The sequence below is a fragment of the Geotrypetes seraphini genome, chromosome 2, assembly GCF_902459505.1.
Source record: "Geotrypetes seraphini chromosome 2, aGeoSer1.1, whole genome shotgun sequence".
Classification (NCBI taxonomy): domain Eukaryota; kingdom Metazoa; phylum Chordata; class Amphibia; order Gymnophiona; family Dermophiidae; genus Geotrypetes; species Geotrypetes seraphini.
The window spans coordinates 488365405-488383064 of NC_047085.1; the positions used below are offsets into that span (position 1 = coordinate 488365405).

Consider the following 17660-nt stretch of genomic DNA (forward strand, 5'->3'; position numbering starts at 1 on the left):
ATTGGTCTACCTGGCGGCCGCTGTGTATTTTTGTGGATCTTTGGTAACAAATAAAATATAGGTACTTTGAAATGCTGAGGAGTGAGAAATGTAAATTCTTTTTTAGTAAGAAAACCCTTTTTCAGTGCATCTGTACAGATGTTAATAATCTTTTCAAAAATTTTCATTGAAGGGTCTTGATCTAATTTCTTGATCTAATTTAATCTAATTTCTGTCGGGATTTTGAATTGGAAGCCTTTGGTGAAAACCTTCGATTTCAGATGAATGTATTTGTTCATAATTCCATATGTATGCTTTATATCTCTAAAAACTGCTTACACTTATTGCATTCAGCTGTAGTCCTCGCCAAGTAATATGGTTAAGTTTGGGATTCGGGCCTTCTACTGCTTGACACTCACATTGAATTTATAAAAAAGACTTTGAGAAAATAACAAAAAGAAGATTTTGTATGAATGAAAAACGTGAGAATTGATTATTTATACATGTTTTGGAGTTTTTTATAAACCCGTGATGATGAGTGGAGGGTTGGGTACTTGTGTAGTCCCAACTGCCCTCAATTGAGGTTTATTTTTCTCCTTTCCATCTTTTTTGATTTTTAGTATATCAGCTATTTCTAGGTATATGTGGTCTGGATGAATCCCTGCTTATAACTGAATTTCACAAACGCATTTTCAATATATTTATTTCCACGTTTGTGCCTTAAACAAATTATTAGTGGTATAACAATGAGCTAAGTCATTTACCTGAATGACAACCACCATTGTCCAAATAAATGGTGTTGAATATTGGTCTTAAACATTTTTTGCCTCTTAGGAAAAAATGAAATTTGTTAATTTACTATAGGATTTGATTCTTGATTTAACTAACTGGAAAACTCCTTGTCCACTGCATTCAGAAACTTTTAGCATTTTTTTTATTTCATTTAAACTTGTGACATCACTTTTTACCTCTTTTAGAGTTTCCATTACCACACCGTCTTTTATAACCTTTTGTCCTGCTTTACCATCATTGTCTTTTAATCATTTCATCTCACACAGCAATTCATCACATTTTTCTAAATCTTTTCTTTTTCCATCTATAAGGACCCTATAAGACCCCTGAGGAAGACATTTTTATTTTGCCAAAATGTGGCCTGTGTTGGATCTTTTGTATTTTATACATCATTTGGTTGTTATCTTGTTGGTCTCTTGGGACTGTATACATCTTTTTTTAAGATTATTGGGGGTTTTTTGGACGCTTATTAAACTACAGACTGGTACATCCGATCTTCTGTTCCACAGTCTTTTGTTGTTTTGCTACCTCCAAATATTTGTGGAGTGACAATGTTCCTAAATTGACTTTATCTGAAAGTGTCAAAGTTCCAAAGGTACACTGAAATCATCCACAAAAAAAATTCCATCCACATAAAAATAAATCATCCACATAAGAGCCTTAAAGGACCTAGTCCGCTAGGGATACAGGACCCAACACGGTCCGCGTTTCGACAAAAAGTCTTCTTCAGGGGTCCCTGGGGGTCCTATAAAGGTGAGTACGTGGGAAACAATTGTGTGGTGAGCCGGAAGTGAGACACTGCTTGCATTTGCATTCATGCAAGCAGTGTCTCGCTTCTGGCTCACCACACAATTGTTTCCCACGTACTCACCTTTATAGGACCCCCAGGGACCCCTGAAGAAGACTTTTTGTCGAAACACGGACCATGTTGGGTCCTGTATCCCTAAGCAGACTAGGTCTTTTAAGGCTCTTATGTGGATGATTTATTTTTATGTGGATGGAATTATTTTATGTGGATGATTTCAGTGTACCTTTGGAACTTTGACACTTTCAAATAAAGTCCATTTAGGAACATCGTCACTCCACAGAGTTTTTTTTTTTGGTTTTCTCTGGATTTTCTTCTTTGTGGATATTTTGGGGTCGATTCCTTTTGTTTTTTACCTCCAAATATTTGCCATCCTCTGCCTTTCATAACATTACATTAGTGATTTCTATTCCGCCGTTACCATATGATTCAAAGTGGATTACACAAGAATTTTCATGATGCTACGAAATACATTTGGTGAATTACATGAGAATTGTCATGATAACTAGTAAATGCCTAATGAGTGATTTGAATATTTTTTGATTTGCCATGTAGGTAGTGTTGTGGGTGAAGCTTGGGGCAGGTCATGCCAACAAAAGCAAGTTTTGCAGAACATTCAGTAAAACGGCTGGAAAAATCTCTTTCACCACTTTCACCGTCTTTATTTAAATACCAAACACTCCTTCCCTTACCTCTTCAGCATTTTCATTAAGCCTGGTGAGGATAAGCGCATACTGTTGAATTTGGTTTCTGATGGTCTCGTGAAGGACTGTATGCAGGGTAATGGCTGTCGTGGGCTCTGAGACAGAAGGTGCAAGCAACTGCTTTACCATCTTCTTATTTGTCTTCCAATAACCACTAAACATTTCAAACAAATACAGAACAATTAGTGACCAGTTTTCTAATATCTACTGCTCAAGATCATTATACTCAGAGATGAATACATATGTAAAACTCAGAAAATGGAGAACAAAACCGAAAATATTATAATGCTTCTGTATCACTCTATGGTGTGCCACACCTTGAACATTGTGTGCAATTTTGGTCACCGCATCTCAAAAATGATATAGACTCTGGAATTTGTTGCCAGAGAATGAGGCAACAGCAGTTAGCTTGACAGGTTTTTAAAAAAAGATTTGGACAAGATATGAAAAGTTCATGTGTCATTATAAAGAGACCTGGGAATCTGCTGCTTATACATAGGTTAAGTAGCATAACATTTGTTACTCTTTTGGGATCTTACCAGATATTGATGGACCTTTGGTCTGTCCTAGTAAGGCACTGCTTATGTTTTTATACTCTTATGTACTGGGACAGATCAAAATCGATCAGTCCCAGTATCATGTTCCAAAAGTAAAATATATTTCATGCTTTGTGAATGTTTGTGGGTGCTGAGTACTCCAAATATTGAGCAAACTCATTGTGTCCAAGGAGGGGTAATTTAGACTGCGTTTGGCCCCCCCCCAATCATTTTGAAATGTTGGAACCTATGAGTAAAGAAATATATTCTCCAGTTTGTTTTAAATATACTACTTAGTAACTTAATTATTTATTTATTCAAAATATTTCTTCTCTGCCTGAAGTCTAGGCACATTACAACAAAACATTCATAACCAAATTGAACAAATGAACATGAAACAAATACCACATTGTTTACATCACCCAGATAATAATACAGAAAGCTCACCAAGTTCTTAGTCCTTGTACCTTTGGAAAGCATAAACAAGTGATTCACATCTACCTGTTCTACTCCACTCATTATTTTATAGGCTTTTATAATATCTCCCTTCAACCATATATAAGCTCTTTAGTCTTTGAGAGCGCGGTGATCTAGAATTGGACAAAGAACTCCAGTCTTTTTTGGTATGAAGAAATATTTTGAGTAGAACCCTTTTCCCCTTTCCTGTTGAGGTGCTGGAGCTGGAGGAGGGCTAAGAAAGCTTTTGATGATAGGAATTGAAAGACAATTCTCTTGGAGGATTGCCTGGAGGTTTTTGTGAAAGCAAAGGGCGGTACCAGTATAGTGAGCTATGCTAGGTGTTGAGGCATTGGTGACCTCGATGTCGAGGTATGCCTCAAGAGATACCAGCTGTAGTGATGGTGGCCTGGTTTCAGTGTGTTGACAATTAGAATGCATTGATGGTGTGGACACCTGAGATGACACCGATGTCTGAAAGGAGAAGGATGTTCGTGCTTTTTAGCCTTTTATGTACTTCTCTTGATGGAGGTAGAGCCAATGAAGAGGCTGAACAAGGGGTAGACTGTTGGTACTGGTGTTGATGCAGAAAGTTGTTTTTGTGCCTTGAAGTCGGATTCTGTAGATATCCCCGATGTTCCCAGAGTCTCAAAAAGTTTTTTGAACAGAAGTTGTTTTGCAATGGCCACAGAGGTAAAATATTTAGGGATTCTACTGGATTCTTGTCTAACGTTCAGGGGGCATGAATGTGCAGTAGTAAAAAAGGTATTTTTTAAATTGCGTCTGTTGAACAGTTTGCACTCATACTTGTCTGCCTTTATGTTTAGGACTGTCTTGCTTAGACTACTGCGATTTGGTGCTTCTGGGTATACCTGCATCAGCACTGAGTGTGCTGCAGATAGCCCAAAATGCGATTGTTCGAACTCTGTTTCGATTAAGAAAGAGTGATCATGTGACAGAATGCTATATATCTTTGTATTGGTTAAAATTAGAACATCAAATCCTTTATAAATTACTGGTCATGGTGCATCTTTGCATAACAATAAGGCTCCGAAACATTTGATGGATAGCATTCTGCCATATGAAGCACAGCATACGTTGCGCTCGGTGACTCATGACGACCTACATATTCTGACAGTAAAACAGCTGCGGCTAGCTGTGTCTAGAGCTAACATATTTTCGTTCGTGCGAGTGGAATACACTTCTGGGATATTTACGACAGCAATCTAGTTTGAGTAGTTTTAAGAAAATGTTGAAGAAATATCTCTTCTGTAAGATGAAATATGGGACTTGATTTATAGTTTTTTTTATGCAAGGCGCTGATAGCCTTTTTGTAATTTTAAGAGACTTTACATTATTATTATTGCTGTTTGATTTGTTGCATTGTATGTGATTCTGTTTGTGTGTGTACTTTACTGTGACCCGCCTAGGGAAAGGCGGGGTATAAATAAACAAATACAGAAATATAGACCGTTTCTGCAATTTGGAGCAGCGCAGGCAAGAGTCAAGATGGTGTTAAGGACCAAGGCACTGAACACATCAGTTGTGTGTGTCAGTGACAGAAATGGTCCAGTTACATCGAGTGCATCGCCTAAAGTCTCTAGAACAGGGGTCTCAAAGTCCCTCCTTGAGGGCTGCAATCCAGTCGGGTTTTCAGGATTTCCCCAATGAATATGCATGAGATCTGTGTGCATGCACTGCTTTCAATGCATATTCATTGGAGAAATCCTGAAACCCCAACTGGATTGCGGCCCTCAAGGAGGGACTTTGAGATCCCTGCTCTAGAAGGTTTTGACATTGAGGGGAATACCACTGATGCAAGGTCAAAGGATTCAATGGTACAGGAACATCAAATAGATGTTATACTGAAAATTCCTCGATGCTTCCGGCCTGAAATCAGGCTGGAATGATCCTGAAGACTCAAAAATCAAAGTTGATGAAAAAAAGAGATTTTTTCAACGGAATGGAAAAATAAGTAATAAAATGAAAACATAAGAAGGAAAAAGGGGATGGGAGATGAAAAACCCAGAGTTTGACTCATGTAGAGAAAACTACAAAATATAGCTTCTCAGCTCTGTGGAAAACTGAGAACTGATGGCCCCACGAGCCGACATCAGGTGGAAAGGCACTGGCACATTTGTGGTATGGGCAGTCTTGAGACTTTTTAGTCTTTTAAAGTGACAGTACACTTTTGCACTGTCCGTACCAGACTCTGTAGATGACGTCGCCCACATGTGAGAATATGCTGCCTGCTTGTCCTAGGATAAGTTAACTTGCATGCATAACTGGTGCTATTCTATAACCTGCAAATACAATTTTGCTCACAAAATACAACAATGTATTTGAAGATTATAGAATGAGTCTAAAGGTATTTATACTGTACCATATTCATTGGTGCTTTGTGCAGCTACAATGGAAATGATGATTTGGTTGCTAAACTAGAGTTTGGTTTCTTGGATTGGCTAGACTAGAAAGCTGTTAACACCCTTTGGGAAAAAGAAGTTTCAGTTATTGTACAACGATGACACTGTCATACTTGGGTCTGTGACCTCTGGCGGACCGATTTTAACACATTAACCTCTCCCTCTCTAGACATGTACCAATGAAGGATTAGAATGATGAAACATCAGTGAAGCAAGCAGACCCTTCTCTTCCACTGCCAACTCCAGACTCCGTCCATTTTTTCTTGCGGCGCCATATGCCTGGAACAGGCTGCCTGAATCAATACGTCATGCTCCGTCCCTGGCAGTATTCAAATCCAAGCTAAAAGGCCCACTTTTTTTGAAACTGCTTTCAACTCTTAAACTCCCCCTCACTGCTGTCAGATACCTAGACCCACTATAACCTCCCCAACCCCGAAATGTCCTGTCTAAATTAGATTGCAAGCTCTTCTGAGCAGGGACTGTCTATTGTATGTTAAAATGTACAGCGCTGCTTACGCCTTCGGCGCTACAGAAATAATAAATAGTAGTAGTAGCAGAATGAAAACTTATCTTTTTGATATAGCCTTCAATCCATAACCCCATTCCCTACTGCCCAACAACTTAGCCAGCGATTAACCTTTCCCCTTAACTAGCTTGATTGTATTTCTGAATTGACTGAATTTGCGCTCTATCCCTGTTTATAACAGGGACGATTAATGATGTTGTTTAGACATGTCTAAGTGATATGTGGTAATCGCAGGGAAACAAGATTTTATGTATGTGATATGGAAACTGCATAGTTGTATACCAGCAGTGTCAAACACGCGGCCCGCGGGCCACATGCGGCCCCCCAGGGACTATTTTGCGAGGTCTTAGCTCTCCCTGCATATCTTCCCCAGCTCAGAGCCGACCAATTCTCGCCACCCGCCGTCAATTCTAACGTCGGGGAGGAAGTTCCGGGCAGCCAATCGCTGCCTGGCTGGTCCGGAAGTTCCTCCCCGACGTTAGAATCTACGTTAGAATTATAAACTATAAAGAGTTTTACCTCATGCAAAGTTGTCATTTTTAAAATAAGACATTATTTTTTCTGCGGCCCTCCAAGTACCTACAAATCCAAACTGTGGCCCCACTAAGGGTTTGAGTTTGAGACCACTGTTGTATACGGTATATGATTTTTTTAAATAAATAAATATATCCATGGTATCCTATTTGTCTGGTCTGTTTAGATTGTAAGTTTCTTCAAGCAGGGACTGTAGTAGTAGTGAAGGCCAGCTGTAATTCAGAAGGAAGGGAGAGGACATTACTAGTTACAAAGAATATCGCTCCCAGCCCCCTAAGCATCAATATTTGAAAGGTAGCCTCAGGCGATTTTGGTTTTTGCAAATAAGTACCATGGCCAAGTTGCTTGTTTTATTGAAGAAAATTTACCATTAAGATACAATATCAATGAACAAACTAAAAGATGCATGAATAAACACATTAAAAGGAGGACTGGAACTCACAAGCAGACATGTTAAAACTGCAAGAATTACAGAATAATTCTGCTGAGGTAACGATCAAAATTGTACTCAAGTGAACAGATGCATAGTTTTATGACTGCAAATATCACTAGCTCCAAATGTAGTGAAAAAACAAACCAACCAACCCTCAATTCTTGTGAGAACAACCACAAATTCATATCCTGGACTCTCACTTTAAAACTAAATTTTTGAGGACCATCAGAAGGTAGGTATATCTGAATACAGGACTTTTTCCAATGCCAAGATCTTAGTTCGTCACCAATCTGTTTTTCCATATTGAAACCATATAGAGTAATATTCCATGTATACCTTTTTAGTTCAAAATGACTGAATTTTGTATGCATCTTTGTGATTCTCTCTCAAACACAAAGAATATGTTGGTTAAACTGCAAAGATCAATGTTGAATATTTTAGTTAAGAATAGTAATACCTGAAAAGCTGAATGAGGAGCCAACTTGGATGACCCTAGTATAATGCCATTGGCTACGTTGAATAAGCTGTGTGAAACTGAATTCAACAGGCGATGATGCCATTTTGAAGATATACAGTACAGTGGAACCTCGGTTTGCGAGTAACCCGGTTTGCGAGTGTTTTGCAAGACAAGCAAAACACTCAGCAAACTTTTGTCTCGCAAAACGAGTGTTGACTCGCTACATGAGCTCTCACTAGGGTGGCCCAGGGGTGGGTGGGTACCTGTCTGTGGGTGCTGCAGCCCTTGCAGCGTGGTGGTTTCCTTTCCCCGGGGTCCCCGTGCAGCTCTCCTCCCTCTTCGGCGATGCCTTTGCCGTTAACCAGCGCCTCCCGGCTTCCGATTCAAGCCGTCCATCTTCCAGACGCATGCGCAGGACCTGAACTCCCCGTCAAGCCGGCGCCGCTCCAACAACACGCGCACCACATACAAGCACGCAGGACGTCCTGCGTGCTTGTACATGGTGCGCGTGTTGTTGGAGCGGCGCCGGCTTGAAAGGGGAGTTCAGAGGTCCTGCGCATGCGTCAGAAGGATGGCGGCCGGCTTGAATCAGAAGCCGGGAGGCGCTGGTGAACGAAAAAGGCATCGGCCGAAGAGGGAGTAGAGCCGCATGGGACCCCGGGGAAAGGAAGCCACCACGCTACAAGGGCTGCAGCACCCACAGGCAGGTACCCACCCCTGGGCCACCATAGTAAACCTTGGTTGTGGAACGAATTGTTTCAGTTTACACTGTGGCCTATGGGGACATGTGCTTTGATATACGAGTACTTTGGATTACGAGCATGCTTCTGGAACGAATTATGCTCGTAAACCAAGGTACCACTGTATATTCAGACAGGGCATGGAATAAGTGCCTAAAAATGATTAAGAATTGTGGAACCCTTTAACTAAGCTGCACTACAAAGTGGCCAGTGCTATAACTAGTGTAGGGCTTTCCTGCATGCCAAGGCCACTTTTAGGGCTCATTTTACAAAGATACGCTAGCGTTTTTAGCGCGCGCTACAATGCACGCGCTAACCCTGCGCTTCATGGAAAATACTAATGCCAGCTCTATGGAGGCGTTAGCATGTAGCATGTGGAAACCGCTGGCGCACCTTCGTAAAAGGAGCCATTTGTGTGGCTGTAAAATTAACGCATTTCCCACTTTCTCTGTTAATGGCCACATGCTAATTTCCCCATTAGTATGTGGCCTTACCAACACCTACTTTCTGGATCAGTGTCTTTCAAACTGTGTGCCACAGCACAGTGGTTGTGCCCCGAAGAGATTCTGGGTGTGTCATGAGAGATTGCTGAACATTAATTTATTTTAAAAAATTTCTTTCATAAGTATACACTAGAATAGATGACACGTATATTGCGTACGCCAGAGTCTGTCAATGTTATCAGCGTCTGTGTCCGTAAGGATGCAACTGCCCAGACAAACATCATTCTTTGACATGATTGGTCCTTGGAAACTAACGGCAAGTAATTTTATTTTTTTTAGGCAGTAGTTATTCTAAATTGAGCAACAAAGCGATCAAGGCTTTGCTACCTTTTGGATCTTCTTATCTTTATGAACTTGGATTTTCAGATCTGACAGACATTAAATTGGGAAAAAAAAGAGAATGACTGACTACAGATGGTGGCTGATGAAATGCACGTCTGCTTGTCGACTACTGAGCCACATTTTGAGTTAATTTGCACTCAACAACAAGCACAACCATCGCATTGATTATCAATTCTATTCTACCTACTTTAGTTTCACTGTTCTTACAATTACCCATACATGGCTTAAAGAACTTTAAATAAATAACTCTCAAATATAATTTTTTGTTGGATTAGCTATTTTATAATTTCAAATATAATGTGCCACGAAAAACATTTGTTCCATTTAGTGTGCCAGAGCTAAAAAAAAGGTTGAGAGACGCTTTTCTAGATGGTAAGTGTTCCTGCACTAGCCACATGCTGATTGGTTAGTGTACGATGATATAGCTACACATGCTGACTCTCCATCCCCCAGATCCACCCTCAGCATTAAAAAAATATTTTCTTTTTTTTTTTTTTAATTCTTTATTCATTTTGAAAACTTACAGCAAGCGTACAGGAATATATCATTAGTAACAACAATAACACTTGTAATTCTCATATAATTCTAAAAACATAAAAATTATATCCTGTCCCACCAACCTTCTTTCAAATATTATAATCAATTATATCATAAATATAATATAAACATGTAATTTAGTGAAATTTCCAGAAAAACTCCCCCCACCCCCCATGTGTACATATATTCATCCAAGGAAAATGATATTTACTCCTTACAATATCGTTCCAATGGCCCCCAGATCTTTATAAAATTATTATAGTTCCTTTTCTGTATTGCAATTGCTCTTTCCATCTTAAAAATATGGCATATTTTATTCCCCCCAAATGTATAATTAAGATTAGTATAATTTTTCCAATTATTGGTGATATGCTGAATAGCAACCCCAGTCAAGATTAATAATAGTTTGTTATTATGTGCTGATATTTGACTTTTTTTCCTCATAGACATGCCGAACAGAATAGTATCACAGGATAATGCAACATGGTTTTCTATTTTATTTTCTATTTTATAGTACACGGGTAGCACATACCTAACACAAAACTACTGCGGGGGTGACTCAGGGCTCCTTTTACTAAGCCGCGTTAGGGCTTTAACGCGCGCTAGACCTTAACGCCAGCATTGAGCTGGCGTTAATTCTAGCCGCGTTGCGCGGGTTTAGCGCTCGCTAATATGCTGCCTGCGCTAAAAACTCTAACGTAGCTTAGTAAAAGGAGCTCTCAGTGTGCCCCTTGGTAATGCCTTGAGTGTGGTTGTATACAAGTCCCAATACCTTTTCCTTTTACCCTGCGGCAAGCACACTTTAGAGCAGTGGTTCGACCGAACCCCAGGGGTTCGGTGAGTCAGTCTCGCGGGTTCGGCGGAGGTCAAAACACACCTCCGACTCATATAGCGCTTCGGTCACGTTCAACCATCTATCAGTTATTCAGCGATTTTGATCAAGACTGATCGTGTACTCGGTTTCTTGATCTATCAATCTGTAACTAACGCCTTATATACATCAATCAATTCCTGATCAAAATTTGTGATTTAACTGATAGATGATTGAACGTGACCGAAGCGCTTATGATTCGTGATGATACGCTCCGCTTGTCCATAATTGGCTGCAGGTGATCACGCAACATCGCTTGGCCTATCTGTGCTGCAGGGGATTTGATGCGCACAGTAGTCGAATTGTAACTGTTGTGATGGTACGTCGTGTGATACCTATCTTAATATTTTAATCCCTTACTATGTCGAGCAAAATACAAAAGTGGTCGGACGATTATGTACAATATGGATTCACATGTATAACGGAACGTGATGGGAGTCAGCGTCCTAATTGCATGATTTGCAATGCCAAGTTGAGTAATTCTAGGCTAGCTCCGGCAAAACTAAGAGAATAAAGAAGGGTTCGGTAAACACGCATATGAAACTGGTGGGGTTAAGTACCTCCAATAAGGTTAAGAACCACTGCTTTAGAGCTTATTTCAACTTATTAAAAGGACCCTGTACGTTTTTTGTGGATTTTATATAGTTTTAAAAATTTGGTTAACGATTCTTAAATTTGAGAAACTAATATGGATTTTCTAATCTTTTCCTATCGTGTGTCCCGGATGACGGGACATTCCAAAAATGTCATTGCCATCGTGGATAAACAGTCTGTATGGACCAATAAAGATAACACACTAAATTGAAATTCCCTAGTGGGGAAACTACACAAAATAATATAAATCAGACAGTTCCCACTTATAGTCGAGTGCAAACTCTATTCTACATACAGGAGTCGGCCTCAGTAATGGAGCCTACGCGTAGTCGTATTCAATGACTGAGGTATTCAGCGTAGTTGTGTTAGCTCCTTTTTCTCCAATCATTGGCCTTACTCCAGTATCTTTTATTTATTCAAAATCATTAAACTCTACTTATTTTATTATAAAAGGTTTCAGTTAGCTATTTCTATTTTTTCATTTTTTGAACATTTCATTAAAATTCAGTTTTCTATTAACTTATAGCGTTTACTTTCACTACACTCTTTCATATTTCATGTACACAGAGCACGGCTTGATTCTCAGATAATTCGGCCCTGATGCAGTGGGTTTGAATCTTTGCCCACGAAACGCTGGCCACGTTGGCTTTTTTGAAATACAAGCGCTGACTAAAGATAAGTAACCTGGAACAGCACTGAACACTATCTATTGATAGCAATTGTAAAGAGGGATAAATGAAAGAATGTAGTCTCATGAAATATGAAAGAGTGTAGTGAAAGTAAACGCTATAAATTAATAGAAAACTGAATTTTAATGAAATGTTCAAAAAATGAAAAAATAGAAATAGCTAACTGAAACCTTTTATAATAAAATAAGTAGAGTTTAATGATTTTGAATAAATAAAAGATACTGGAGTAAGGCCAATGATTGGAGAAAAAGGAGCTAACACAACTACGCTGAATACCTCAGTCATTGAATACGACTACGCGTAGGCTCCATTACTGAGGCCGACTCCTGTATGTAGAATAGAGTTTGCACTCGACTATAAGTGGGAACTGTCTGATTTATATTATTTTGGACTAATAAAGAGCCAGGAACACAAAATATTTGAATTTACAGACTTATGACTTATTTACATTATGTTTACAATAGCCGTAAATGATAACGGTGAATAATACAAAACTTTGCTAAAATAATTACGATTGGAACCAGTGTAACGTAAAATTTATTCCGGTACGAAAAGGTTAATATGTCTCGGGAGTATCTTCCTTGAAGCAGCTGAAGCAAAACATAAGCACTAATTCTTTGGGCTCCTTTTACTAAGCTGCGATAGCGTTTTTAGCGCGCGCTGAATTGCCCTGCGTGCTAGACCCTAACTCCAGCATTGAGCTGGCGTTAGTTCTAGCCGCGTAGCGCGGGTTTAGCACACGCTAAAATTCTGCGTGCGCTAAAAACGCTATCGTAGCTTAGTAAAAGGAGCCCTTTGTGTTTATGAAAAAGAATCACAAAGGTAAGTACAAAATTCATTCATTTTGAAGTGATATAGTAAAACATATATAACACATCTCTGTATATAATTTTTTTTTAAAAACCCTCTTGTATCCAGATATACTAGGGGTCTCAAAGTCCCTCCTTGAGGGCCGCAATCCAGTCGGGTTTCCAGGATTTCCCCAATGAATATGCATGAGATCTATGTGCCTGCACTGCTTTCAATGCATATTCATTGGGGAAATCCTGAAAACCCGACTGGACTTTGAAATCCCTGAGATATACTCACCATCTGAAGGTCTGCAAAAAGATTTCTTTAAAAGTGAGAGGATACAGCGTGTGAATTGTTGGCAGATATCAAATGCACAGAGGTGAAGCGTGCCGTGGAATAGGTCAGGTTAGTTCAGGGATCTCAAAGTCCCTCCTCGAGGGCCGCAATCCAGTCGGGTTTCCAGGATTTCCCCAATGAATATGCATGAGATCTATGTGCCAGCACTGCTTTCAATGCATATTCATTGGGGAAATCCTGAAAACCCCACTGGATTGCGGCCCTCAAGGAGGGACTTTGAGATCCCTGGGTTAGCTCATGTCAAGGCCGGTTCACTCCCCAAATCTCCTCCCTGTTTAAGCACTTAAATCTCCTACATATGAGAAGTTTGTAGCACTCACAAAAAGCATGGAGCAGGTTTCCAAGTTCTAACTTTCTACTTGCAATTGAGCATTCTTGGCATATTGAAGGTACCTGGTGATTTCAGAGTTTAGCCTGGAGCTGCAAACACCCTGTTTCTGAAAAACACCAGAATGCTTTAAAGGCAAGGGATAGGCGGCAATTATCACCTGATCAAGGACAAGCCTCATAGAGTGAACTTGGAGCTGACAACAACCACACCTAGTATACATCGCCATATTGCAACAGACCAAAGCTCCATCAAGCCCACTATCTTGTTTCCAACAGTGGCCAATCCAGGTCACAAGTACCTTATGTTGCTCATTATAGTTTTATTCACGCTTGGTTGTATTTCTATGTATTATTCTTATGATGCTATTTACATGGTATGTTTTTATGCTACATTCATATGGTATTTATGGTTTATGATTCTTTTATCACTCATGTTCTCAATGATGCTGATTGTTATGTCAAACACAAACAAAAAATCCAACATAAGAACATAAGAATAGCCTTACTGGGTCAGACCAATGGTCCATCATGCCCAGTAGCCCGTTCTCATGGTGGCCAATCCAGGTCACTAGTACCTGGCCAAAACCCAAGGTGTAGCAATATTCCATGCTACCAATACAAGGCATGCAGCGGCTTCCCCCGTGTCTTTCTCAATAACAGACTATGGACTTTTCCTCCAGGAACTTGTCCAAACCTTTCTTAAAACCAGCTACGCTATCTACTCTTACCACATCTTCTGGCAACGCGTTCCAGAGCTTAACTATTCTCTGAGTGAAAAAAAATTTCCTCCTATTGGTTTTAAAAGTATTTCCCTGTAACTTCATCGAGTGTCCCCTAGTCTTTGTAATTTTTGACGGAGTGAAAAATCAATCCACTTGCTCATGGCCTTCTGGCTCCCGCCTCTCTCAGAGACGCTCAAGGCCCAGTCCGGGAAGAGACACGATCTTCGGGCACCGGCACCTCCTGTTGGTTGGTGCTGCGTGCCGGTGCCACATTGGGGGTAAGCCTTCAGTGCGGGCAGGGGATGCCGGTTCGCGGATGAGCAGCGTCTGCGGGTGGGAGGGCCGATGCCGGTTCACGGACGGGGGGGGACTCACAAATCGAGTCAATGTTCGGTTTGTGAGTCACGATTTGCGAGAATGTTTTGCTCATCTTGCAAAACACTTGCAAACCACGGCACTCGTACACTGAGGTTTGACTGTATATATGATAGTAAAGGATTAAAAGTTTTTGTTAAAAAAAAAAAAGTTGAAATAAGAAAAAAAATAGTTTGGAGAGGTTTTTTAGGGTCGATGACAGAATCGTGGAACCTTGTAAGTCTTGGTTAAGGTGCTTCCTGATTAATCAAGCAGGTTTCTGAGATCCTTTTCCTCTCTTTAAATTCCTTATTGCATGGTGATTAGTGTAATTTTGTTGTTTATTGTGAAAATCCCTCAGAGATTACTCCACTCCTGAAGAATGGCTGTATTTGAGTACCAATATACACTCACTAGCACTCAGGTCAGATAATAATATAAAGGGTATATATTCAGATAATCATGTAACTTTTACTCACACATACCCTGTATATCTTCCAAGACCTCGGCAGTACCGCTGTGCAAAACGCAAGTATTGTATGCACAGGTTTTGGCACCCAAATCGTCACTGGTCTTATATTTTTTATTTTTCATTTTATCTTATTTACACTTTAATAAATTATTCATTACCATCTTCAATAAATTAAGTTTAATACTCATCTCGTGTATCAACCTGAAGGGGGGATTTAAGTTCCGACATAGAACTACGTTTCGCCGTGGCTTTTTCAAGGAAATTCCCCTTGTGTAGCCAAGATTGTTAGTCCCAAAACACTGAAGTTACTTCTGGGTCCCACGACTAGGAAGTGATGTCAGAGGGGGAGCCAATGCTGGCATGGAGGAAGGAAAGGGGTATGCATGCGGAAGGAGGGTGGCGCAACTGCCCTGGGTGCCTCTCACCCTCTCTACGCCAGTGACTGAAGTTAAGGTGCTCCAAGTAGAAAAACAAGACTAAGAATGTCATAATGCCCCTGTATCACTCCATGGTGCGACCTCATCTGGAGTTTTGTGTTCAGTTCTGGTCTCCTTATCTCAAGAAAGATATAGTGGCACTAGAAAAGGGTCAAAGAAGAGCGACCAAGATGATAAAGGGGATGGAGCTCCTTTCGGATGGGGAAAGACTAAAATGGTTAGGGCTCTTCAGCTTGGAAAAGAGATGGCTGAGGGGAGAAAGGATCGAAGTCTACAAAATCCTGAGTGGAGTAGAACGGGCACAAGTGGATCGATTTTTCACTCCGTCAAAAATGACAAAGACTAGGGACACTCGATTAAGTTACAGGGAAATACTTTTAAAACCAATAGGAGGAAATTTTTTTTTCACTCAGAGAATAGTTAAGTTCTGGAACGCGTTGCCAGAGGATGCGGTAGGAGCGGATAGCGTAGCTGGTTTTAAGAAAGGTTTGGACAAGTTCCTGGAGAAAAAGTCCATAGTCTGTTATTGAGAAAGACATGGGGGAAGCCACTGCTTGCCCTGTATTGGTAGCATGGAATATTGCTACTCCTTGGGTTTTGGCCAGGTACTAGTGACCTGGAATGGCCACTGTGAGAACGGGCTACGGGCTTGATGGACCATGGGTCTGACCCCGTAAGGCTATTCTTATGTTCTTTAGTAAAGGGTTCCCAAAAATACAAATTACAGAGTACCATAGCTAAAAATCATAGCTAGAATAAGAGAATAAACAAAAGATTTGTAAAGGAAATGAAAACCATCCACTTCAGAAATACATGTTGTAGCCACTTGTCTGCTAAGAATTTACTATGACTACAGCATGTACAAAATGCAGCAGTTCGACTACTGAAAAACCTTCGACTATATCTCTGTAGCACTAACCACTGTTTACCTATTGAAAAATGTTCTATCTTCAAGGCTTTGGTTCTGGCCTTTAAATCCTTTCAAAAATTGGTTCCAGGTTAGATTTCAAACAAACTATCCAACTATGTCCCTAGACCACCACTGCGATCCCAGGAAGAGACACTCCATTTGGAAAATGTCCGTAGGCGGTTTTATTCTCATATCCTGCCTAAAATAAGAATCAAGCCCCATTTCTAAGGTCATTAGAAGGGGTGCTGAACATCAAGAAAGTTGTAAAAAATTATCTATTTAGATTAAAATGTGAGCCAACTTGTTCTTTGATTTTCAACTTGAGACCCGAAAGGACCGAACATACACTAGATCTGTGGAAACATGTCAATTGTATTGTCTCATTGCAGACATACTGTAACCCATTCTGGGCTCTGTTGAGAGGACAGGCAAAAAACAACTGAATGAATGAATAAAGTAAATGAAAACCATCCATTTCAGAAATACATGGTGCAGCCACTTGTCGAACAGAATAACTGGGTGTACATTTTGATGGTTTACAGGACTAACCTCATTTGCTTTGCTGCTCGGTCAAAGCCCTGGATTACAACATAATTTGTAAAGCATGTGAAATACCTGTAAGTGAAAAAAGATGATTAAGCAACACAAAATGAAAAAAAGCTAGGATTACTTTCTGCAAAAGACAGAAATCACATTGATACATCCACATAGGCCCGTCATGCATTTCCCTCCTCCATTTCAAGAAAACACAGCAATTTCTGCTCAGTTTCACTTGAGAACAGATGCTTCCAAATGTGTCCTGGTTCAGATTTTCAGAATATCCACAACAGAAAGCACTGTCTCCATAGCACATACACGTCTCTCGTGCATATTCATTCCAGTTATCTGCTTTGAGCCGAATATCTGTATAAGAAAGGCAGTCTAGAAATATGAATTAGCATTAACATTGCAAGTGGCACTTTTAGAAATACTGTATATATGAAACTAGGGGAGCAATTTTATACAGTACATTACATTACATTAGTGATTTTTATTCCGCTTGTACCTTGCGGTTCAAAGCGGATTACATAAGAAGAGAACTGGACATTTCCAGGAGGGTACATTACATTGGAGAATACAGGTTGAGGGTATAGACTTAATAACAGAATAACAGAATGAATGTATAGACATAATAACATTGGAAGATAAATCAGGTTACATTACATTACTTAGCAAATTGTCTGTTTCCATATGTTGGTAGGTAATCGGTTTCGGTAGGATGATTTAGGTTCCAGGTAGCTTTGTTGTCTTTATATTTTTTTTTTATTGGTCGATTGAGGGTATGGTGCCAGGGAGTGCGCAGAACCTGGTCGGTGTAAGGGAAGA

General features: G+C 40.0%; 1 protein-coding gene across 1 annotated transcript in view; it reads right to left on the minus strand.

Moving 5' to 3' along the window:
* The window catches only part of ALS2CL (ALS2 C-terminal like), a 199293-nt gene that overhangs the window by 104332 nt on the left and 77301 nt on the right, over positions 1–17660 (minus strand). The window contains exons 5-6 of the mRNA XM_033931834.1: positions 16845–16910; positions 2269–2434 (exon numbers count right to left, since the gene is read on the minus strand). Coding sequence (XP_033787725.1) covers positions 2269–2434; positions 16845–16910 — 232 coding nt within the window. The remainder of the gene's footprint in view (positions 1–2268; positions 2435–16844; positions 16911–17660) is intronic.